At 40.2% G+C, this 25,999-nt stretch overlaps 2 protein-coding genes across 2 annotated transcripts; both read right to left on the minus strand.

Moving 5' to 3' along the window:
- Positions 1 to 1,417: 1,417 nt before the first annotated feature.
- On the minus strand, positions 1,418 to 3,933 carry LOC143460803 (uncharacterized). Its single transcript, XM_076958436.1, has 4 exons — positions 3,487 to 3,933; positions 3,190 to 3,331; positions 2,814 to 2,920; positions 1,418 to 2,709 (listed from the first exon to the last, which is right to left on the minus strand). The coding sequence occupies exons 1-4, from the start codon at positions 3,736 to 3,738 to the stop codon at positions 2,455 to 2,457; spliced, it is 756 nt and encodes a 251-aa protein (XP_076814551.1). The 5' UTR covers positions 3,739 to 3,933; the 3' UTR covers positions 1,418 to 2,454.
- Positions 3,934 to 8,449: 4,516 nt separating this feature from the next.
- On the minus strand, positions 8,450 to 20,733 carry LOC143458971 (uncharacterized). Its single transcript, XM_076955886.1, has 6 exons — positions 19,567 to 20,733; positions 13,198 to 13,403; positions 10,367 to 13,109; positions 9,908 to 9,993; positions 9,617 to 9,728; positions 8,450 to 9,476 (listed from the first exon to the last, which is right to left on the minus strand). The coding sequence occupies exons 1-6, from the start codon at positions 20,527 to 20,529 to the stop codon at positions 8,772 to 8,774; spliced, it is 4,815 nt and encodes a 1,604-aa protein (XP_076812001.1). The 5' UTR covers positions 20,530 to 20,733; the 3' UTR covers positions 8,450 to 8,771.
- Between the last annotated feature and the right edge of the window lie 5,266 nt (positions 20,734 to 25,999).

Consider the following 25,999-nt stretch of genomic DNA (forward strand, 5'->3'; position numbering starts at 1 on the left):
CGCAACGAATAGCTGCAAATGAAAGAATAACTCACGTCACGAATTATAACGATACACCGGAAGTCATGCATAGGCGACACGTAACGCAATGCTTTGCTTTGCCGATTTCCGTAGTCTATGCGGCATTCGATTTGCAAGCAATTTTATAATATCATCACATAACCTCCTCCCAGAAATTGCTTAAGATGCAAGATTAAGCAATTTATGATCAACATAAATGTAACATCATATTGTCAGAGATTCCTAACACAGGTCCTTTTAAACCCTTGCGAGGGACGACAACATGACAGCGATACAAATGGACAATATCCTAGGCATAAGACTCAAGTTATGCTTTATAGGCTTGACCAAAACATACAGTAAAATACAAAACAACGCGCTAGGATATATAGAGAATAAACAAACAAAAATCATTACTGAATGTCCAAATACCGATCAAGTTCGTTCACTGGCCTCCTACGACTAGTGGATGGGCCAGCGTGCTTTGTTCGTCGGCCATTGTTGCATTCATAGTTGACTGAATTCAACGAGTCTTCGCTGAGCACTTGCAGACGATGTAGGTAAGACATATCTTCGAAACTTGTAGTCTGAGATCACTAGACTTTTCTCAACCTCAAATGTAACTGTTCATAGATTCCTCGATAAAAGAAAAGCGTAGTTCTCACCGAGCTCGTTGGCACCATAATCGTTGTAATGAAATGATTGTTATCGTTCCTTAGACCGTAAGGACGACCACTTCAATTACAATGTTTGTCTGTAGAATTGCTTAATGTCCTCGAAGTGAAATGAGTCTCAGGTCGTTGTTTCGCTTCTCTTAATCTTAGAATCAATTGTATGCCATGACAACTGTATAAACTGGTCATATTGTTTCTTGTTTAAACGATTACATTAAATAAGACATTGTGACAGCTACACAATAAAGTCGACCACTTTCTATGGTTAACTTCGTAGACTGTGACGCAACGAATAGCTGCAAATGAAAGAATAACTCACGTCACGAATTATAACGATACACCGGAAGTCATGCATAGGCGACACGTAACGCAATGCTTTGCTTTGCCGATTTCCGTAGTCTATGCGGCATTCGATTTGCAAGCAATTTTATAATATCATCACATATTGTTTCTTGTTTAAACGATTACATTAAATAAGACATTGGGACAGCTACATAATAAAGTCGACCACTTTCTAGGGTTAACTTCGTAGACTGTGACGCAACGAATAGCTGCAAATGAAAGAACAACTCACGTCACGAATTATAACGATACACCGGAAGTCATGCATAGGCGACACGTAACGCAATGCTTTGCTTTGCCGATTTCCGTAGTCTATGCGGCATTCGATTTGCAAACAATTTTATAAAATCCTCACATAACCTCCCCCCAGAAATTGCTTTAATAATGCAAGTTTAAAGCAATTTATGATCAACATAAATGTAACATCATATTGTCAGAGATTCCTAACACAGGTCCTTTTAAACCCTTGCGAGGTACGACAACTTGACAGCGATACAAATGGACAATATCCTAGGCATAAGACTCAAGTTATGCTTTATAGGCTTGACCAAAACATACAGTAAAATACAAAACAACGCGCTAGGATATATAGAGAATAAACAAACAAAGAATCATTACTGAATGTCCAAATACCGACAAAGTGTCTTTACTGGCTTGCCACGCCTCGTGGATGGAATAGCGTGCTTTGTGTGTCGGTCATTCTTGCATTCATAGTTGACTGAATTCAACGAGTCTTCGTTGAGCACTTGCATATGATGTAGATAAGACATATCTTCGAAACTTGTAGTCTGAGATCACTAGACTTCTCTCAACCTCAAATTTAACTGTTCATAGATTCCTCGATAAAAGAAAAGCGTAGTTCTCACCGAGCTCGTTGGCACCATAAACGTTGTAATGAAATGATTGTTTATCGTTCCTTAGCCTGTAAGGACGACCACTTCAATTACAAAGTTTGTCTGTAGAATTGTTGTCTGTCCTCGATGATAAATGAGTCTCAGATCGTTGTTTCGCTTCTCTTAATCTTAGAATCAATTGTACACCATGACAACTGTATAAACTGGTTATATTGTTTCTTGTTTAAACGATTACATTAAATAAGACATTGGGACAGCTACATAATAAAGTCGACCACTTTCTAGGGTTAACTTCGTAGACTGTGACGCAACGAATAGCTGCAAATGAAAGAACAACTCACGTCACGAATTATAACGATACACCGGAAGTCATGCATAGGCGACACGTAACGCAATGCTTTGCTTTGCCGATTTCCGTAGTCTATGCGGCATTCGATTTGCAAACAATTTTATAAAATCCTCACAAAGTTATAGTACATGCCAATCTAATTTCAAGAAATTTATCACTGGCCACAATCATCCAAACAAAGCGTTTAGTGTTGTTTAGTCTTCAAAGATAAAATGTAACCATAAATAGCATTAAATCAAGTGCTAGGGGCTGAGTTACAAATCTTAAAGATGCCAAATCCTAAAAATCCCAACAGCAAAGCAAGAGAAACTTTCACTTCCCGTTGTACTCGTACAAAGGTGGGCTGAGAGGCCATTAATTCTTCGATAATCTTCCCTCTGACATTTTTTCTTGGAAACGGCTTCGACGGAACTTGAAGACCCAAAAACTGACAAAGCGGCCCCCACCCATCCTTGATGTTGAAGACGAGCAATTTGTCTTTTGGAGCGTTCTAAACAATTCGTCTTCAGCACTACATAGCATGCTACGTGCAAAAAGAGAGCAGATAGGTCTAGACTCTAGAGTCTAGACATTGATTAGCAAATACATAACTACCTGTAATACGTGGGCATTGTGTCTCCGATACTTCATTCTATAGAGCAATTGGTTTGTTCCAGCCTTATTCCCTTTCACGTAATTTTGTCCACCGAAAATTGCCAGCACTAAACAAGACGTATAAATAATTTGCCCAAGCTTTGTAATTTGCCCAAGCTGATAGTGATATACGACGTCTTCATTCAGGCAACTTGCGCATTTAGGCTATATGCAAGCGGTATACATTTTTAACAAGCAAAATATCCAGTAAACGTGTTGGTGTTTGGCTTTGTTGCCAGCTTCGCTCAGTTTTGGCAACCCTAAAGGCCTAAGTCAATAGCTCGCGGTGTAAAATACCGGAACTGTATTTGCAAACACACGGTTAGCTTGCACTCACCAGTTTGCTTCCAAAACCAACGAAGCTTGACTAAAGTTGGTGACAGGTAAATACCCAACAGAATCAGAGGATGAGCCGATTTAACCATTTGGTTTGTCCAACTTTCTATCCAATCATCTTCATCTCGAGTGGTAAGTATTATCTGAAAGAAGGCTATGTTTACTTTCAATTTCATTAAAGCGTAGTTGCTGCATATGCTCCCAACTAAAACGTACGGCAATAACACAAGAGAAACAGAGTAGCTTATACAGGCTATAGGCTACTCTATTTAACTAAGCCAGAGCCAAACAATCTTACTTTGGAATCTGGAAAAGCTTCGTGAATTTCATCCCAAAATGCAGAAGCTGGTACATCAGCAACAGCGTCTATATCTTGGTACATTCGTCGAAAATCTTCTGAGTTTCCACCTTTTGTTAAGATTTTTATCCAGTCATCGCGAAAATGTTCGTAGTTGTCCATAGTATCGTAGACATTGTAACCTAACTCTTTTAAAGCTGCTTGCATAGACTTTGTTCCAGTTTTACTCAGTCCTGCGCATATCACTTTCATTTTTGTGGCTGTGGCTTATCTCAGTAACATATCACCCGACCTGCAGTGATGTATGTCTATTGTAACTGCAAAGGCTTAGGCTTGCTTGGCAAAGGCTTTCCGACTTATGATAAAAAAAAACGCTAAACAAACTCGAAGTTGCGCTGAGTTGAGAGTAGGGTTGGCTGATTGAGTATACAATGCATGACCAACGACAGATTCGTGTGTACGTATTAAAGTTCAGGACGCGCAACCTTCATAACACGTACAGGTACACACCAAATAAGGAGCCGAATTGCCTAAAAGCATACGCATATGATAAAGTTTAACTGTTTATTGCGCCGAAAAATTATAGCCAGTATGTGGAACAAAACAATAGCCATTAGGTTATACATATAGCAACGTTATTGGAAAGATTTATGGTGACATACAGAATGCAAAATACAAAGTTAGAAGAGAAATCTGAAATGTTTTCAATGTCATTGCTAAAGTAGCCAAATGGTAGAGTAGACGTACTTTTCAAATGGTGAGTCGACCAGCAAAGTTTATCAAAATGTCTCGGCTCAGTGAAAGTAGGAGCGGCTGGTGATGAGTAGTAAGTCTTTAGCAAAAGCTGTAAGTTAGCTTCCGAAAAAGCAAGGGGCAAATCCAAAAACAAGCAAAAATAAACAAAAACACTTAAATCAAAGAGTGTAGTTATCACTTATCAGTATTCACTATTCAGTAGGCATACCGGAGAAAAGTTTTTTCAATAACTTAATATTTAGTATTAAGCATTTTGTCCGTCATGTATATAAACAACTTTTCTTTGACACAAATTCAACTTGTTTTTAGAACTGCTCTTCACTTACAAGCTATCACAAAACATTGTCAACAGATTGAACATTGAACAGATTGTCAACCAAACAATCAATATCGAGATGTTTGGTTTGCATACCGCGCACAATGCAAATGAAGTGAGATATGTAGACTGCAAGCTCGGCATTATGCTTGTGTACAAAGAATGAAAGGTTAGCACCACCACTAAACTATAACCATTAGCCGTTGAGGGTCTTTCCTTTGGCGATCAAGCGACTCCGGTCGTCCAGGCTTTCAGGTCTGAAATGTCTTGCGACTCATGAGGCATCACTATATGGTCACTAGGCCGACCGGTATATATATACAGTTATAAGTAGCTTATCTACAGTAAATACGTATAGGCCTATTTCATGTAGCCTATACTTGCTACTGCTTTTACTAAACTTATTTGGATTTTAGCTGTTGACCATAGTGAATGGTATACCGCAATAAATATATTGTACCCTATAGATTTACTACACAAGCATGACTATAATAATTAATTAGTATTGAATAAATAAATTTTAGGCTACTTTACATGAAAAAAGTAAAGGCCTGTTTCGCATATAATAGAGTACTTTGTTCGCAAATATCAAACTTTGTAGCTATCTTAATATCATATCAGCTGATAATAATGAAAGAATAATTTGCGTCGACTTAAGCAAAACCGGTACAAAGTCTGTGCAAACAGCATTGAATGAGTTGGGTTACAATGTCTTCGATTATATGGAAAGTTTTGAATAAAATGGTGTCGACTGGTTAAGAATATTAACCGAAGGTGGAAACACTGAAGATTTTCGAGGAATGTACGAAAATGTAGATGCTGTTACCGATATGCCTGCCCGCGTGTTTTGGTATGAAATTCACAAAGTTTTTCGGGATTCCAAAGTATGATTGTTTGGCATAATACTTTATTGTTTGCAAACAAAATCGTCAGATTGTGACCTCAAACACTATGTTCAATCGATTACACTGGTCTACAAAAACAAAAAAAATTTTTGTTGCATGAACTTTGATGATTGATTTAGGCTAATTTTTGGTTGCTGAATCCAATTCTGAGCTCAGAATTGCTCTATCACGTCAGGTTTTTTCGCTGCGCATTTTCCCCAATTTCATAGGTTGATCAAATTTTGACTTTCGTTAGTGACAGTACGGTGAGCGTATAACAGCAACAGATCAAATATTGTTATTGAAATCACCTATGATGAAACCTCGGCTGGAATTTTTGTTGTAGCACAGAATGACAGGGTTTTCAGTAAACTTTAATCTAGTGGTTTTCAATCTTTCTTCAATCACGGACCTCTTTTCGAATTTCGAAAATATATGTGGACGCATTCATTTTTTCTTTCGTATCTCATTACTTAGTTACCATCTTTATACATCGCGCTTGGTTTATACATCACGTTTGGTAGCTCATTACTGAGTTACCGTCTTTATCTGTATGCATCCGCCCTGGAGACTTAAAAGGCCAATGCTTTTTGTGACAGCAACCTGCTCTTTAGTAAAACGTAAACATTGTCAACAATAAACATAACATTGTTCGTATAATGTAAAAGAAAATTGAGAGCTCAAAACGAAGCCTGAAGTTCGTGTTACTTCACAATGGAAATAAATATGTATCGATTCCAGTAGGACATTCTGTGACACTCAAAGAGACGTATGAAAACATTAAGGATGTGCTGGAAACACTGAAGTACAGTGATCATGGCTGGGCATTATGTGTAGACATAACAATAATGAACCTTCTGTTAGGACAGCAAGGTGGTTACACCAAATACCCTTGTTTTCTCTGCTACTGGGATAGCAGAGCCATAGATGAGCATTGGATAAAAGATAAGTAGCCAGAAAGGAGCAGTTTAACACCTGGAGAGAAAAATATCATTCATAACCCGTTAGGAGATACCAAAAAGATCATCTTGCTGCTACTTCTAATCAAACTTGGGGCAATGAAATGGTATGCTAAGGTTCTTGATCACAATGCTTCGGAGTTAAGGTTCTTGATCACAATGGAGATTGCTTTAAGTACATCTGCTAAGCCTTTCCAAGTCTCAGTGAAGAAAAGAAAGAAAAAGGCTGGAGTTTTTAGTGGCCCACAAATAAGGAAGCTGCTCAGAGATCCAAACTTTGCAGCATCAATAAACAGAGTTGAAGCAAGGGCTTGGAATGATTTTCTTTAGTTGTTAGTAACTCCTTTGGCAACAGAAAAGCAGAGAACTATCCAGACCTCTTAAAAGAAATGTTATCCAGTATGCAAGAGAAGATATGCAATATGAGCATAAAGCTACATTTTCTGAAAAATCATTTAGATTACTTTTCTGAAAACCTTGGGGACTTCAGTGAAGAACAAGGTGAGCGCTTTCACCAAGATATTAGAGTTATGGAAGAGCGCTACCGGGGCCGATGGGACTGCCACATGATGGCAGTTTACTGCTGGAACTTGAAGAGAGAAAATTACACCACTACCCATAAACGAAAGCCATTAAAACGAAAATTTTCGAGCTCTTAAAGATTGTGGCAGTTCTGTATCATTACATTGATTGTTCAACGGCTAGTTTCTAGTGATGTTTTTTAAATGATTTCGAGGCTTTGTGTTCGTGTTTTGTATGATTAAGCGTTCCAGCAGTTTTGATTAAAACTACCTCTACATTTCAAGGCGGTTTCTGATTTGCGGTATTATTTATATTGATCATATATATTATTTCAAAAACGTGATGTGATAGAAAAAAAATAATGCCAGATTCGGATTCAGCGCCCCAAAATTAGGTAAAAAAGACCCCAACACAATCTGCAACAAAAATCGTGTTGACCAGTGTTATACATTAACATGTAGTCACGCTTATTTTGTATTTGCTATTTCTGTTACATTTCACACTAATTGAATAAATAATTATCAATTAAATTAACTGAGAGCAAATAGCACAAAAGTACAACTGCGAATGACAGGGATAACATAAACAGAGAGCTTAAGTTGGTAAATTCTCAATGCATGCCGGACACAGCGAGACGAACGAGGTGTAACAAAAATCTCAAACATAAAACGTGTGTGACGTCATGTTATTGATGTGACCGATTGTACCTGAAGTCACAGAAGCATCGCCTTTTAATTTCTTTTTTTGGCGGATATACTTTGTGTTAACGACTGGGGTTTGCACCCGAGCTTGTGGATATACTGACGTCTTTTTAGATCATATTTACACTTCGACGTGAAGACGACTGGTTGTTGAGTTGGAGAAACCAACTCATCAAGGCATCAACCTCTGCGGCTGTGCTTGGTCGCTGGTTATCACCAACCATAAGCAAACTTAGCAAGTTTCACAGAAACGCATGTAAGTTGTATAGGGTAGCCGTGTGCGGTGTACTCCGTATGTGTAGACTGTTAGAAAACTTTAGCAGGCTTACAAATGAGATGCATTTTTGTGATGATGCACCTTTACAGTGTTAGCATTTTATGGTGGATTTGCTAGACTTAAATTTGGTAGAGAACTCATCTGATGGAATAAGACTAAAACCGTATTTAGATAAGTATGGAAAAGTTACGGGAACTTATCGTTTTGATGGATCTGTACTTGATATAAAGACAATATTTGGCTACTCATCACATCTTCATCAGAGCCCAGCGCCAAGTGAAACTTTCCCTTGCTCGGTTGGTTATCTTCTTGTCATTTCTAATGTAAGGGATGTTCAGCTCTTCGCACGCTTGGTTTGATGGCATTAGCAGCGCTATTGCGTCTATGTGCAGGCCGTAAATTGCAGCAGTTTGAACGCTTGAGAGGTCAAATTGCCCCAATTTTTGTCATCTTTCTATTAATAAGCACTTTAATTACTTTTGTATATTTATACTCCCGCTAGATGAGCTAATGCTGTTTAACTTTGATATACTGCGCTAAACATCAAATTTCATTTAAAGCCGTTATATTCAAAACCATTTAAATGGCGATCAACGCAAATTATCCGGGCAGCAACATCAATCGGCAAACATGCGCAAGTTATGAGCTAATAGCACGACTTCAGCATTTGAACCAGCAAAAAGGACAACACTTCGCATTTATAACACAGCTGAGTTAGTAGAGTTATGCTGTAGGCTAGTTAGGACTATTTTCAATGGGAAAATATAAACAAAAGATTTCGATATAATCAGGAGAGTAATCAAGATAACAAAAGAAAAGAGAAATGTTGGTCAACAGAATTGAACAATCTTCAAGGATTTCAGGAATGTTTCAAACATACGTAAATTGGTCTTGCTTCGGGGGCATACCCTTGTCATTACGCGAACTAACAAATGGACTGGAGTTGGCGCCCGAGACATCCATGTCATCTTTATAACGAGCAGCTTGTAGAAGCTTTGTCTTATTGCGCGGGCCACGGAACGAACTTCGAAGTCTTTGTAGCGGAGAACGAACAGTGTGAGAAGCGGCAGCGGCGGCGAGAAAGCGTTCCATCACCTCAACATCCGGATTACCGGGTAATCGAGGTCCGGCGTCCGGCAATACAGGACTGTTCGGTACCACAGGTGAGTCCAAACCCTGCTCTCGTATTGTTTTCAATGAAATTGCTTTCGAGTTGTCCCTGCTGTGTTTTCTAGGCGATTTATCTTTGGAATGCAACTTTGTCTCTTGTTTAGATTTCTTTCCACCACCTCTCGAATCCGAAGATTTATCTCTGGACTCTTTTGACTTTCCATCTTTCGATGATATCTTCTGATCTTTCTTTGAGCCTGTTTTTGCTCCGGATTTACTAGAGTTGTCCTTCTTGTTCTCTGAAGAGCTGCCCTTAGGTCCCTTATCCCGTTTGCCCATTATGCTGGCACGAAGCAGGGCAACTGTTGATTTGTGTCGAAACGGCGATGCAGGCTCTGGGGCGCTATCTAGCGAGATACTTCTTTTAGACGAACCAGACGCTTGAATACGATAACGATCGTCTCTCTATAATGATGCAAATGAGGATCATACATGAGCAATAGAAATACATAACACAAGACCCTAAAGTTTTGTACATACGATTTGTTTTAATGAGCGTAATATAAAATCATCACAGCAATGTTTATTATCATCGTTGAACTAACCTCATTAACACTTTTTCTTTCAAAATCGACATCCTCAACAGTTTCATAATGATGCTTTTCTTGGCTTCTGGTTTTGCGTAAATTCGAAGTATTTGTGCCGATTTTCATTGACCTAAAAACGAAAAATTTACTGTAATTAAACAGATTGACAGCACAAAACAAAGTTATCCACAACAAGGGAGTGCTAGAGCAAAATAAATCTTGTTGTCAAACCATCTACAAATTTACAAGACTAATAATAAGGTATTTGCTCAAAGACCTAAGATTATCAGCTTGTTTGGCAAATTTTACCTCGACAATGAATGCACAGCTGCTTGCGGTCTCTTGTTTTCCTTTGTTTGATTTTTATTGCTACCTAAAGACGAGGTACTAGACACCTGCAATAAAAAAATGGAGCCGGTGAGAAACTTCCACAACCTGTAATTCTCTGAAACAGAGAACAAAAGCAGCAATGATAGGTATGCAAGGCGGCTTGCGTCATTTCCAACTAAATTTATTTCTCAGTTATCTTTGAAACGTGACCAAGCGTGGTAACCCCACTGGGGTTTGTTCACAAGTGTTAGAGCCGTCAATAACACTCTTTGAAATCCTTAAATTAGAACATATTTCTTACGGTTCCATTTACCTTTGCTCTTTGTATTTTAAGTAGAATATGAATGCATGTTTACGAAAGAAAATTTGCAGATCGTACAGTTAAACCGAGAATTTTAATCAGCGCGTCACAAGATGCACAGCAACCATTCAAATTACCTGTTTGCTGCTGTTTTCAGCATGACCATTGCGGAGATAACCAGCAGTTTTCAGAGCTCCGACGACATCGCTTAACTTTTCAGATCGGTCGAATTTAAGAGGCTGGTTTTCTAAATCGGTCAGCCCTGGTTTGCGAGACGTTTTTCCCTTATCGGAGGGAGCTTGGCGGCGGCTGTCTTGAACAGATTTCGAAGACTTGGAGGAATGGTCATCCCTGGTTCGTTCACCATCGCGGTTCGATTTAGTTGACCTGTTCAAGAGGGGGTTGGGTTTTTGCGATGATGGTTTTTCTGACCATACAGGAGGTTGAATCATGTCTTTTTTCCGAGGAACGCGCAAGGAGGACTGACGTTTAAAATCGTTAAGTTCTTCATCTTTTGAATCGCTTTTCTGTGATAACTCGTTAAGGAACTTTTGCCGGTTGGAAACAGCTGCTAATGGCAACGAAACACGGCGTTTGAATTCGCTTGGATTAAATTCATCGTCTTTACGGTTCGGTTTAAAGGGGACGTCGTATCTATCGGTAATAGGAGACTGCTTTTTGGGTAAATGTTTCAAACTGGCTGACATAACCGGGGTAAACGCAGACTTTCGTGTGGGCGACCTTTGGCTGAGACCGTTTAGTGTTGGTTTTTGCATGGCGGGTGGGTTTGCAACGTCACACGGCACCCCTGGTAAAGATGCCTTGGGTTTGATAAGTGGGGCAAGAAACAGAGCCGTGGGGCGCTGTGCTGGGGCTTGCGGGACCAGGTCCACCTCGGAGAAAAGACTTTCCTGCGAAGCGAGCAAGGACGGTGGCGTATCTGCAACAATAGGAGGCGAACGGGGCGGAGAAATCGGAGGCGGCGGTAGGGGTTTCGCTGCGTAAGCGGGAAGCTGAAGTTTCTCGTAATGATTCATTTTAGCCGCATTCTTGATGATTTTGGCAGGTTGCTTCTCGACGCGGGGTGCCGGTTTCTCGGGGACACATTTGACGACCTCGACTGTCTTACTACTTTTGGAAACGAGGTTTTTATCTAAATCGAAAATCTGCTTCGACACGGAAGCAGCCGATGGGGAAGGGGAGTAATTGCTGTCCGGTGTTGCAGGGGATAAAAGATGTGCCGTCTTAGCTTCTGTCGAAGAATTTAAATTGCAGTCTTTGAAGTCAAATATCTGAAACTCCGTCATCATTCGCATGGATCGTCTTCTCACCATGGAAGACTCGCTGTCCGAACTCTCTCCATCCGCCGCCCGTTTAGCCGCAGCTGAATTTTCAACAACCGCCGCAAATTTCTCACGCAAAAGCTGTTTTGCGTTTGTGGTTTTACGAATTCTAGACGAGGCATCCACGGCTTTGCCTTGAACCTTCCGAGTGCAATAAAAAATCGCTTCTTTCCTGCTCGTCTTAGGCGATGGCTGCAACGAGATAGCGCTAATGCCCAACTTAACGCGGTTCGGCAATGGCGACCCTTGTTCAACGGGCGTCAGGGGACTTTGCTTAATGACAGTAAGACACTGCGTCGGCGTTGGCCTTTCTTGCTTGTTTACCGCAACAACAGTAACAGCTTTTGATCCTTCGTTTTTTAACTCCGACTTCTGGTTCATTTCTCGTGACCTCTCGTCTGTATCGGGTTGCTCCAATATTGCTTTCCCAGCCGCCGACAGCGAGTCGACGTAGAGTGATTTGGGAACCGTTTCGTCATTAGAGATTGCAATCGATTCTTCACTTCCGGGTTTAGGTGGGTGAGCGCTTTCACTTGTTTTGGAGGAAAATACTGTGCGCTGTTTAGGCACCGGTCGGGGTGGTACAGCACTGGTAGTCTCGCTGTCTGTGGAATTTCTAGCGCTACGAGGCTTGGGAAAGACGTCATTGGGCACTTTAGCTGCGGTTCCGCGGTAGCATGACTCTTCCGGTGATTTTAACCGGATAATTTGAACCGGTACCGACCCGCCCGAGAAATTAAAGTTCTGTGCGTTTCTCTTCTGCTGCGGCGTGAATACATCAAAAGATTCATCGCTTGTGTTGTTCGCTGAGCAAGGACCTGATTGCACGCTGTCGTCCCGAGCTAATTCTGTCTCCGATAATAACCGGTTATTTAGGCACTGCGGTATTTTATTATTGGTACAAAGACCACCAACGTGCTTTGTAGCCGTGTCAGACATCGCGTCGGTCATTTCTTCTGTTTTCAATGGGAACTCGCTAATGGGTGAAGCCGGTGTAACAGCCTGAGACGCCAGTTCACGACCCAATTTATCCCGGGGTGATGTAACAGATGAACCTTGGTACCCAGAGTCTATACTGCACTCGCTAATGTGAAGCGCCGCGTTTGATTTGCTTAAAACGGGGAGGATTCGCTCGTCACTTTCCTTTACTCCATCTCCCTTCTTTGACCCCTTATTTGTAGATTGGGAGTGGGGCAGAGACATGGTTGACATGGGTGGACCAGCTCTTTTGCTCGTAAAGATCTGGTCGGAATCTATGCACGAATCGGAGTTGGGACGCTCATTAGATTTTGCCCTCTTCGTAATGACCTCCATCTGCTCCGGAGACATCTTTGGACCACATAGGAACTCTCCTCCCCACTCGGAGGAGTTTAAATTTTCGTAATTGTGCTGGACGAGTGTTCGACTTGAATCGTTGTGGACTATGGTGGCGTTGGAATCACTGGACGAGTCTCGTCCACTCGAATTATAGGAATTGACAGGGCTACTTCTGTCCCGCACGAAACCGTCGACGGCGTCTCTGTTGACTACCGGGGTCCTGCAAACAATATCAAGCCTTTAGTTTCAGTTTTAGTCTTAATCAACTACAAGCGCAGTTAGGTGAAAACAAAATTGAAATTTCTTACTTTAATATCGGGACAACGTTTATCGGTGTCAGGGACTTCTCGGATGTTGCATAAGATGGGTGATGTCGAGTTATCCCATGGTGAGAGTCCGGACTCAACCAAGGAGACTTCCCATGGTCACTGCTCATCCTGCTGATGATTTTAAGATCTTCAAACATCTTCTCCATGTGCTCCTTGAAGGTGATCGTCGTGGACCGTAATTCCAGCTACAACAAAATAACTGTTTTTCAGACGGTTATAACCTTGTGTGTTCGCGTGACACCTACGGCAAGGGTATAACAATAGGCTGACTAATTTTAACGACAGACGGGTTAACTTATTAGGGAGATAATCATAACAGGAAATAACTAGAGATTAACGTCTTCAGTCATCGTTCAGTTAACAGCACATTTGATTTCACTGGCCCTTGAGAAGAGAATATAATATTTCGTTCGAAACAAAAGTAAATAGATGTTTCACATTTGGCGCGACGTTTGTGTGTGACGAAAGGTGATATAGACCGTACTGTTACAGATCTAAGCCAGGAAACGTTCTAAGCCACGGATCGATAGAAAGTAGCCAAAACATTGACATTCACAGAAGTTTTTCTTATCAATTAATCACAGTGAGTGTAACCTAAAAGGAACCCAAAACCACGCTATACACGTGTGAGATTTAGCAAAAACTGCCCAATTTTAAGAAAGTTCGGTAAGGCTTTTGCATAAACTTTACCAGTACAATAGACAGTGAGGAAGTCACATGCCTATGTGGAGTAAATTGCCTGAAATTATATTTAGGTTCTCCACCAAATAAACACAGACCCCACAAAGCGACTAGTAAAGGCAATAAAAGTCGACCAACTCGAGACGTCGACCATCAGAGTAGCGTTTCAATTCATCTTATGTGAAGCCATTACACATATTTTATCAACTGATGCGCATAGCTGCTCATGTGGCAAAGGTGTTCAATTGCCACCGGCCCGCAAAAAAGCTTGACGAGTTTCTCGAAACTTCGGTTCGATTAATTATTTATTAATTCAAGAAAAAAAATCGATACGAAAGAGCGATTGCTTTCCGTTCACAAAGTGAGACAACTCTAGTGGTTGCGTCTAAAACCAATATTTCTTTGAAAGATACGGGCAAATCTCAAAGGCATTGCACGAATGAGTAATATCAAGATTGATGTTTTAATCTAAGACAAACACTGGCGGTTTTACCTTTCACCAGAGAGAGTAGCTCTATCGTGGAAAACTGTACAGGATGACATTTTGCTATTGAGCAAAAGTTTACTCCGTCACTCTCTCTGTCTTTCATGGCGAATTGTGTACGCCGTGTTGTGTGGTTGTGCCCTTTTGTGTACCATTGGGCTTAATTAGTTTTTATATGTTTTCACAATATCGTGTAAAAAGCAAACAAAACAATTTGTTGATGATGAACAACTAAGAAACATTGTCTTACACGAAACATGTCACAATAGTCAGGAAATTCCCGAGGCCACGCTACGTCATCAATAACAAGCCTGTGCTGACCTAATCTCAATTGATGCAAGGTGTTCAAGAGATTTTGTTAAAATTTTTTTCGCCGAATCAATTTTCGAAATTCAATTACTGGTCTCAGCAATTACTCAACGGTGCACACGTTGGTTAAAAATACGTATAGTTCATATAGAACGGTGTTGCTGAGTTAGATAATTTTAGGCGTAGGACTTCAAGTTGTCGGTGTCCTTTCACAACAATGTGACACAGAACAAAAACAAACAAAACCTCTTTCTGATCATAAATCTCATATCACGAACGGAATTAACCGTAAAAAGTATCGCAACCCTATAAGCGAATGAGCAATAATAAAGGAAATGACTCCAATTAGTGTACACATCACTGATTGTATCACAAATATACCGTGACTCTGGCAACACGGGAGAAGAAACAGCAGATATTTACAGCTTTTAAAGGTCGCAGACGACATATTGAAATTCCAAGGCAGAAAATCAACTTGAAATTGATTGCAACTTTTGCGCACGACACCACAAACAGATAATCCTTTAAACACAAGTACAAAGAGGCGATCATTTACAACTTTTAGTGATTTTACACCTGCGCAAGTCGGCAAGTTTAGAAGCTATTCATTATTATGACCAAACAGCAATAAATAACCAACTTTTCCTCTCGCTTTCAAGTGTTTGGTGACAAGAGCGAAGTTACACAAACAAAGCGAAGGCGAGCGACCACACTAAAATAGACATATGACGACAGCGGTTTGCTTTGGTTCGAAGTGCTGTGCAAGTCTCTATCAAGTGCCTCTTCCAAAAGCCGTCATGTTTCATTTGTGGCTTTATAGCTTACTTACCCGTGGGCTGTACATATACGAACAATAAGTAAAGATAAATGTCGCAATTAATGTTTCTGCTGTGGCCTTTGCTTTTCCAATCGCTTAAAGTTCAGTTAAAGATTTCCGTTATGCTTTAAAATGCCTCTGAGCCTAATCGTGAAAATATGGTGATTATCGTCGTTTTTGTAGAAAACGAATTAAACGCTTTGGTATTTTAGAGCTTAAAGATTACTATTTTTCAAGGCATTTAACGAGCAAGCGGTAAAGGTGTGCCCAGATTTCAAATTCAACATTTATAATACAACATTTCAAATATAAAATTGTGTTTTCAATTACCCAACTGAATGTAATAATCTTCAAACACGAAAATCTCTAGAAAACGGCCGGCAAAAGTAGAACAATGACGAAAGCGCTGTATGACGTAATCCGACAACATGGCAACTACACTTTGCGTTTAGTAATGGAAAATTGTATCCTATGATAAACACTACGACAACCATTACTTCATCGTGTTAAGTAAAGTAACGTGGCACAAAACTACACCAAAACAAAAGAAATGTAATTTACGGCAGAAAATTGGGCGCCTCTATAATACGCCACTTCCCAGCAGTTAGTTATTCCGTTGTAATACTTTTGTGTACACCATCAATACACTTTCGCATTAGGCCTATGACCCTAGACCCGCGCTATCTTTACTTTGCATTGGATTTAACGGCATTCAGACGACATCCATATTTGGCAGCGCCGGTACATATCGCTTTAGTTGGAGCGTTAATTATTAGGCATCAACTGAGTCTTTCTCTTTGTACAGCCCTGGTGCAGGGGTCAAGGGGGTATAGAGTTACCTGTCAGTCTTGTACTTAATTACGTTAGGGATACATAATCTCACCAAAAGGTGAAACATAGACAAAAGCCGAACCCGAAGATTGTCAATATTGTGTAGTACAGTGCATTGCTTTGTAGATGGGGCACGACCTGTGCAAGCCGACAAAGCATGAAAGTCTACAAGACAGTCTTACGAAAACCAGACACAATTACAGGCGAACGTCAAGCTTAAGCAAATAAAACAAACATTTAGTTTTGGCATTTCCTGTTAACATACAGTAGTAAAGTTATCAATGATTTAAGTCAGCACAAGGCATTCGATAAAGCCATCACAAAATCTGATAAGTTAACTGGCGTAACGCCCCGAACGGGATATAATAAAGTTTATGCCCGTAACTTCTAAAGCCATCACCGCCGTGAAAATAAAAAAATACAAGTGTCAGCAGGCGTGGATATATAATATTACGACGTCAAAGTCAGACATATTTATATATTTATTGGCCGCAAAGGGTACAGCGTCAAAAAGACTGTCAGCGGTTGGCTGTTATAGTTGACAGGTTTAACTGCAAGAAAAAAAGCGAGATTGCTACGTGTTTTGAAAACAAAAATCACTTCCAAATTTGTCCATGATACTAAGCTCTACAATACCACATAGTTTGATGATGGTAGATCACAAACGGATTTTCAAACAGGTCGATACAAGAGATAAAGCACAACTTTACTTCAAGTATTTCGTTGATAAACCACATATGAACCACCAAATGATAATAAGCAGCAATATCCGTTTAAGACCTTTCCAACGGAAGGATTGGGCAATAATTCTTCTTGGGCACCCATTTTTCAATAACATTTCAAGCCCCAGGTCAAACTGAATTACTTGATTTTAGTTTGTTTTAAGTTTGTGTGAGTTTTGTTGCGTTTTTCTTCTTTTGAAAGCAACAAACCAGTTATTACTCAAGAAATTTCATAACTCCAGCTTCAAATGACAAAAAATGTTTCAAGCAAAATTGCTTGCGGTAGCTTAAAAGCCTCCTTGTCAGTTTGAGTCAACTAATCCTTTCATACGAAAAATTTATCAAGACGAAAACATGCTGCCACGCCTCGCTTAATAACGAATCGTGATTGATTCGCCGTATGATTATGTTTTATCGGCCAGCGCCAAGCATAGTGTATGCAAAGTGTTTCGGACGCCAATGAAGCGCCTATGCCGCTCGATCGCTATTTGACTTTAAGTTAAAACCAAGGTGCTTTATTGTTTATAGCATGAGCATCGTTTCTAAGCTTTTGTTGCCTGTTAAAACTCGTCCTTCCAGCTATAGCCGATATACACTGGTCACAGTGTTCTGCATGCAGCTGCAATAACGTAAGGTTGTCGTGGAAGGCTGTAAATGATTCTAGTTAATCTAGTCGCTTTCTTTGAATGGTGATGGGCCTTGCCAAAAATGAGATCAAATAAGAGACCATGCAACGCAATTCGTATTTCCTCGGTGTGAAAATACCTAACCGTTTTCCGTTTCTCGCGCGGGTCAAAAACACCAAAGTGAAAACGTCCAGGAAATAAAAGGGGTGAAAAAAACGCATCTCGGCGTTGTGGGTGAGTGGAGTTGAAACAAAAAGAATCTAAGCCCATTTCATTCTCGGCTCATGCTGAAATCGTTAAATTGTCACAATTCTTCTCTCGACGAAAACCAAATCTGGACTTTAGAGGGTACGGTTAGGTGCGTAGTAAGTGTTTAAAACTCTTTCCGGGAGTGTCAAAGATATTCACCCCGAATACAAGTGGGCAATAGTAAAAATTCCGCGACTGCTTTGGTGCTGCGTCAAGGTATAATTTGATACTGCACGCAAACCTTTGACGGTACCTCTTATCTCAAATGGGTAATTATAGCACAGATACCTATTTTGTAGGCAGGTATAACTTTTAACGCCCCAATACCTGTGTCATGTCCAAAAACACGTCCTATATGATGAATCATATAAGAATGATGTCACAAAATGAAAAGGTATCAATTACTGTCCTATATCGAAACAGGAGATCTCCTTACACGGCGTTTGTGGTCATTTGAGAAAAGCATTTAACATAATGGATAACAGGTATAATAGGTCTACTGCCTATCAGCCCAATGCCCACAGCTTCAATAAACAATTTGAAAAAGTGAAAAACGACTTTGAAGATAGAAAGCTTGAACGAATTATACCTGGCGTTTGGTTAAATAATTAAGCGGTTCACTTAAATTAGTCAGACTAGCTCCTATAGCAAACTTCTTTCAGGAAGACAATAATAATAATAATTTATTAGGCTTGACCGGATTGTTGAGCTTAATTGTAAAAGCAAAAAAGATAAACGATTCATGCCACTGTCTTCACATCTTGCCGAACATAAGCGCATTATGGCTATAGGATATATCGTAATCAATTACTTCGGGAAAAGAACGCGTTATTTTGCGACCGTTTGACGAAGGACTGTGTTAAGATCATCACATTTTGCCAAACTAACGACGGTGTTACGCCACACTTTCAAAATAAACCGGGACCACCGCACCAGCTGCGCAAACGGTAAGATTTGCGTAAACAACGACTTGGTTTCTGGCCGCATTTAAAAAACATAAATTATTATCCATCGACTCCACGCAAGAAGCGTTTTCTTTGACAGCAATCGCTACATCGTCGGTCGTTGAAAGTGAAAGCATTTAAGTGACTTTAAACTGGACGCCTGTTTTAAACTATAGTGTCGATATTCGACAACCAACAGGTTATTTGTTCAATCACAACGACGCAAACTGTGGCTCAGAATGTACGCATGTTTATACAATGAACGCCTGCTGAAAATTGACCCACATTTTTGCTCGATTCTCACCGTTTAAGTAGTCTTCAAATAGCCTATTCAGGCCCCATTCAAAAGCTATTGGAAAACTAACAAAAAGAAACTGAGCTTCAGTAGGTGAGAAAATTTGCCGAACAAACCCTACCGTCTTTCTCTAGCTTCTTGAGGGGCTATTTCAAGACGTCGTCTTTCTGCCAACCAAATGATTTAGTAGCCAACTATAGAGTATTTGGATTGACTTACATACACTTCTTGACAGCCGACTGCCAGCTGTTTCGACAGTTTGGTCACGATTACGTATTTCGCCAACGTTCACATCATCAAACACTTAAATTGCCGTAAACATGAACATTCGAAGTACATTTAGAAAAGCGTGGGATAATAAATAATTCAAAAGAATGATTATGGGCTCACCATTTCCTGTCGTAGGCTTTGTATCTGCGAATTGAGCTTCGCAACCGACGTAGTCTTCACAGGCTTCATGGACTTAATCATGTTTTCCTTCTCGAACACTTCGTCTGTCTGCTCTGCGCGACCTGTTTTCAAAACCGCGGTGTCTCTGTCGATAAATGTCTTTGCACCTGGTTTAGTCTTTGTGAAGTGCGGAGAAACGTTGGCGTAGTCTCTTCTTCGTAAGTCGAGTTGCCTTGCCTCGGCCTCGCGGCAGTGTTGTATGGCTAGATCGACCTGACTAACACCATCCATACTTGACTTGGGCTGCTCGGTACATATCCTGCTGTTCGTCATCGAATTTGAGTAAGATCTCAGATAATTGTCTGCTGGTTCGCCTGACGAAGTTGTGAAGTATTCAGATTTTGAACGAAGGTTATTTTCGTTCGGTTTTGTGCTGCAACAAAAACGAGGTGCGCAATCGACTGTGCTAGTGTTTTGAAACTTTGTGCACAGAGGGTAATTCTCGTAATTAAAGTCGCTGCGATAAAAAAACGCCGTCTGCTGTTTGGAGTCCTCAACATTGACAGGTGTGAGCCAACCTGACTGCGCATTAAGGGCCGGATAGCAATTATAAGTGTGCTGATCTCTCTTCTCCATAAGCTGGCCGTTGACGTCACAAAGAGACCTGTTGTCTTCTCTCAAGTCAGAACTGTTCGGCTTCATCGAACTGGGTTGTAGGGTCACGTGACCTACATTTTCATGGCGTTCGACGACGTCATGGCGAACTTGAATCCATTCGTTAAAACCTGAACTGACCTGGCTCGGTTCGCGAGCGAAAGAAGCCGTGCCCCGCTGATTCCAGTCGTTGTTGTAGCAGGTTCCGTACTTGCTGTTACCTGTTTCCAGGTAATCGATGTTTACGTAATGCCTGTTCGGGTCGTCAACAGCAAAAGCGCCGAGTTGTCCATATTTTGCTGCGGGCATGTTTGTGTCGAATCAATGACGCGCTTATCCGATTTACGAAGATGGCATCGATAAACAGATGACTGACGTTCCTACAAGATATTTACAGCAACTTTAGAAGTGTTCTTTCTAATTTGCAAAACTCTTAAATCTTCTTTGCCTCGGCATCAGAATATGCTCCAGTAAGTAGGCTCACGACTTAAGTTTAACTACGAACAAGGAAAAAAATGTCAAGGTTTCCTCACAATAAAGTGAAATAATTTCGTCGATATTTCTATAATTACTTCTTTTTAAAAAATAGGGCATTGGTTGCAACGGCAGCAGTTAACAACAAAAAATATAGGTCTATTATGAATAACATGGGGTTGCGTAAACTCTGCAGGCTACCAATTACTTCTCGTGATTAAATCGTAATTAAGTATGACACAGTTGGATATATAAATAGCCAGCTATTTCATACGTAGCGAACTTGCGCGGTCTGTTGGATTTTATGCCAATTTTGCCGCGTAGTTTTGCTTTCATCGATAAACACATGCTTAGGAGAGAAAGATATTAGATTAGCGTATTCATTTAAGACTAATATTACGTTTCAAATGTTCAATTAGTACGTTCCCAAATTAAATTACGGCGAAATTTTTATTACCGGTATAGATGCTGGGTCGTCGTTCGCTGCAAGCAACTCGAGAATTACAGCATGCGAACTAATTGCCGGCTACGAGCTGACCAAAGACCCGAAATAACGGAGCAGCTATAAGCCAATAAAACCTGTGCCATGCAATTACATTAAAAAATTTTTTGCTAAGTAATTGTTTAAATTCGGTGAAGGCTTCGATTTCAAGAAAATACGCCGCTGATCTGTCAACAACTGATCATTCTAAAAAAATGCGGCAATCAATCAATTTGGCAACTACGCACTGACCTAAAGTTGTTTTATCTCGTGCAGTTGAACAACCTTGCATTCTATGAGCGATAACTTTTTACTCGTTTTAAACGCGCGGTCAAACTGAACTGCGCCGGCGTTTATTAACCCGTACACATAGAGTCTATGTCATAGAGCAAGGAGAAACCTACGCTGTAAGATATTGGAAAGTGTTCATTGCAAACTAGCTTCGTATCACAATGAGCTCTTTTTACGAATGTCTGTCTAGACGCGTTTGGTTCGTGGCTATGGCGAACAACAGCTTTCCCCCTTTTTTCTACACGAGGCAAGTTTCAAGTTGCCACCGCTTCAGCCTTTCGTCATTTGATTGGTCAAAAATAACGTCACCGAAGTCGTCAGAACAGTGAGATTCTTCACTTGGATAGATTTACTTCAAACGTTGAACAAGACTGCAATAGCATGCTATGCAGCATTGTCTTTTTGCCTCTAATCTCCCGCTGCTTCATAAGTAGCAGAGTAAGCAAGGCTGCGTACTGTCAGCTGCTTTGGTTTGCAACGCATCTTCGTTTACGTTATTTTTTCAAAAAATTCGCCTGTTTACCGCGTTAATTCTCGTCCCTAAATCCGATTTAAGTCTCTTGCGGTCGGTTCAAGACTTATGCGTCAGAATGACTGATCTGCGCTATAACGCCGCCTTGAAAATTGATAAAACTCATTGAGCAAAAGGAGATTTTAGCAAAATCAATTATAAACTGCTACAAGGTCTTTGTCATCGTTGACGGACCCGCTTTAGCCTTGTCAGGCAAACGGTATATACAGTCCAACATTGACTGTAAACTTTGCATCAAACGGATTATGGATTTTTGTACAAGCTTTGAACGGAAGGCCGTAATTTATGTGACAATTATAAATATATTTAGAAAAGATTTGACACGGTTGCTCAAACTCAGCAATGCATTGCAATCCGATTAATAGATTTTGAAGTTAGTGGCAGGATATGAGTGATCAACTTTGCTGCTGAATACCTCTATCAGATGCCTGTGCGACTGCAAAAAGGAATTGCAAATGGGTTACAGTTGCTTTACAACCTTAAATGTTATATAAAGTCAGCGCTAGAAATCATGCTTTCGCGATTAACTTTTTAGCTTATTTGCTGCACAGAGAACGCGCAGTAATATTCTATCGTTAGATGGTTTTTCTGTTTGAAACGTTAAGCCTTAGTTTCGACAAACCGCATTGCAAGTATAAAGTATAGCACGAAAACGTACGGGTTAAAAAACCATCCAAATATACAGTAATTGGATAGAGTAATTCACCAAATTTCTTACATATGACACAGAAAATTTTGCACGCTGTTAACGCATGTAAAAGGTCGAAATTCACCAGTGACGGCATTATTAACAAACCACAGTTGTTTAGTTTTCTCTGGGCAAATCCTTCTTGTAAATCCGCCACCCGTTAACCCCATAGGAATTCGTCCTGTGTGGCTACAACAGAGTCAGCAAGTTGTAACGTTTTACGGCTGCGACGTCATAACTTCCACTCTTTTGCAAGTAAAATCAATCACAAACTGTGCGGAGCCCCTCTTTAAATCGATGTAGCCGACTTTTCCCCAGTATAAATTGGTTTTAATTTCGCAAACGTTAAGCTACCTATAGTATATATTGTTCTGTGGTTCTTACATCCTGTAGTATATACCCTTTGTAAATGCCCTCTTGCTATACATGAAGCCATGTTATCAAGACTTTATCTAAATTGTCACGTCATTATCGTGCGAAAGGAAACCGAATCGAACCAGTTGTTACCCGTTTTCATTGCTCTCAGAAATAAAGCATTTTTCCCATTTTTCCCCACTCTGGTCATCTAACTAAATTAAACAGGGTCCCGGTGTAAGCGATATAGTCCATGAGTGCTCGATTGGACCTACCCGGCGTTTCAATCAGGCTTTTAATCGATTGCAAAGCCACTTTAAATCAACACTCGTCGCTCGTATACGCCATCGGGCCCATTCAGTTACCTGATAACGACAACAACTTATCCATTCGATGACCTCGCAGAGAAACAAATAATGGAATAGACTAAAAGGAACGAAAAGTCACATTAAACCGACACTACGTCAGCTAATCCACTCGCAAAAGCAAATTGGCAGAACACAACAAGTCTTTTCACTGACAAAAGATATTTTGGCGGTTTTCGCGGCTCTCGCGTCGTCCGACCGCAGAACGAAATGCTGTTTACTTGCGGTGGTTTATGATCCAAACTCTTCCTCATTCTGACCTTGTTGTGAATTGTTTTGAATCGATTAGGAAATTTATTTACCGACTTACTGCACTCGGTCAATGGTCATTTGCGTAGCGATTAGTATTCGACTTTTTCCTGATCGTGATTCACAAAAACATCTTCCTGTTCCCGGAAACTTTAAAGGAAGTCATTTTGGTAACGGCCTGTCTTAAAATGCGTTACGTCATACTTTACAGTCGTATTTCCCTTTCCTTTACTTTGCTTTTCCGGTAACCGTAACTTCAAGAGAAACGTCGTACTCACCTATTGAGAATAGGTATTTTGTTTGTTTTAAAGTTCACTTGGCATATACTGGCATTTGAGTCAATTTATCTTTGTTCTATCTATACTCATTCGAAGTGTAATAGTCTACACATATAGCATCCGAAAGATATGATTTAGGAAAAACTTCTGCAGTAGGTTATATGTTTTAGAGCTAAAGCTGTTGAAAGTTGATTCGCTCTATAAATGGAAGGCTGGTTAGCGTAGGAAAAGAATGAAGCAACTCAATCGATTCCAATCACTTCATTTTTCATTAAAAGCGCGGTGGAGACGAAAAAATCAAGCCAGTTGTTCTTAACATGCGCAAATGAACGGGGAAAGTGGCAAAGCCGACAAATTCGGCAGCAGACCGCCTATACATGTTTTAATATTTGTACATTTACACACAAGCTTGGTATGAACCTTAATTAAAGTATGTTCTGCGTGAACACTGACGCTACTGTGGCGGAACACAAGCAGATGATTATATTGCTATCACAAATAATGCCTTTTTAAACTTATAATTGTTTAAACGCCAGCGTGACCGCTTACGATTTTCGAAAACCTTTCACAGACAAGGAGAAAACCGCAGGACATGAATAGGAACAATGCACGGGCAGCGATAAATAGCGCTAATTGATCGTGAAAGTTCCAAGCGAATGCAATGAATGGAAAACTGATGAACTGAGAATTAGTCAGCAGTGGAGTATAAACACAAAGCAGGCTAAAGTCTTCACAGAAAAGCACTAGCGTATAATCGAATTTGATCCGCTATCGGAATAGCCTACTTATCGACCGTAAATCGGAAGATCCATAAAAATCAGATGAACTTTCTGCCCTTCTGAGGGTCGGCAAAACTAGCAAGGGTTTCGTCGATATCCGTGATCAAATTTAACTTACGAGGATAAAGTAGGACAAGAATGCAAAAGTTCTAAACAAGATTGCTACGGCGGGCGCTTCTGTATGCCCGATTACGTAAAAAACGTCACAGGCTAACCGACCATAACCAAATTTGGTATAAAATGCTTGTGGCAAAAAAACCTATACATACATTTATATATGTAAACAGCATACTTGCATAACTGTATCTCAAAAATCCATGTTTAGTAGCGAAAAAGCTTGGAGTACAAAAAATCAATAATACCAACAGAGCATGGAAGCTAAGTGCCGTTGTTGTGTTTTGTATTGAATTTACTTATCAGTGTTAACTGTTGTTTGCGAAATCTATATAAGCTGGTTAAAGTGCTAGTCTCCCGCTTGAACGTGTGTACAAATTGTGTTGATGTAATCATCTTTCGTTGGTACATTACCACTTCCACAAAAAATATATTAAAACTTTGAAGTAGGTGCCAAGTGGTTCTTCTGTGAAACATCTGCAACCAAGAACCACTCGATCGGTGACGAAGTGTTTGCCGCAATCTCAATAACAAAATTGTAACGGGCTTTTGGCGCTCTCGTCGCCTTTAAAACAACCCCCAGCAAACTTTCTTAAATGCTAGCAGTGGATAAAATAAACCACGAAATCTGACGCCGCGTCATCATATACCAGACTATGCAGGCTACTTATTTGCAGGCTAGTGTTCTGTGAAGCGTCTGGTAAACGGTTGGCGTGGTTTACTATCGATGTGTAAACCTTCACATAAACTTTTTGCCAGAAATAACATCGAAAGCGTATACTAGCTATTAATAACAAAGAAATAAACATTTACGTGATAAGAAGTGTAGTAACCTTTTGGGGTCTAAGTAGCAATGTCTGTAATTTGAAATTTTGTTTTTCTGCTAAAACTGCAAAAGTTTTCAACAACTTTCAGAGTCACGATTCAAAGCTTATCCAAACGTTCTTCGCTGCTACAGCTATTATGCTTGGTCGGTAGCACAATAAGCATATGTGAGAATTTGTGATACGTTTGCGCCATCTTGTGGCGTTGTTTTTCAAGCTCTTTGTCTCCACGCGTGGGCGTCGGAAGACAACAACAAAAACAAAGTGGTCTATGAAAAAGAGGACTTTTTACCCATCAGTAAAAGTATGTGTACAATTTAGATTTAAAGTAAAATGTGTGGAACTAAGCT

Source organism: Clavelina lepadiformis, chromosome 5 (genome assembly GCF_947623445.1).
Source record: "Clavelina lepadiformis chromosome 5, kaClaLepa1.1, whole genome shotgun sequence".
Taxonomy (NCBI): domain Eukaryota; kingdom Metazoa; phylum Chordata; class Ascidiacea; order Aplousobranchia; family Clavelinidae; genus Clavelina; species Clavelina lepadiformis.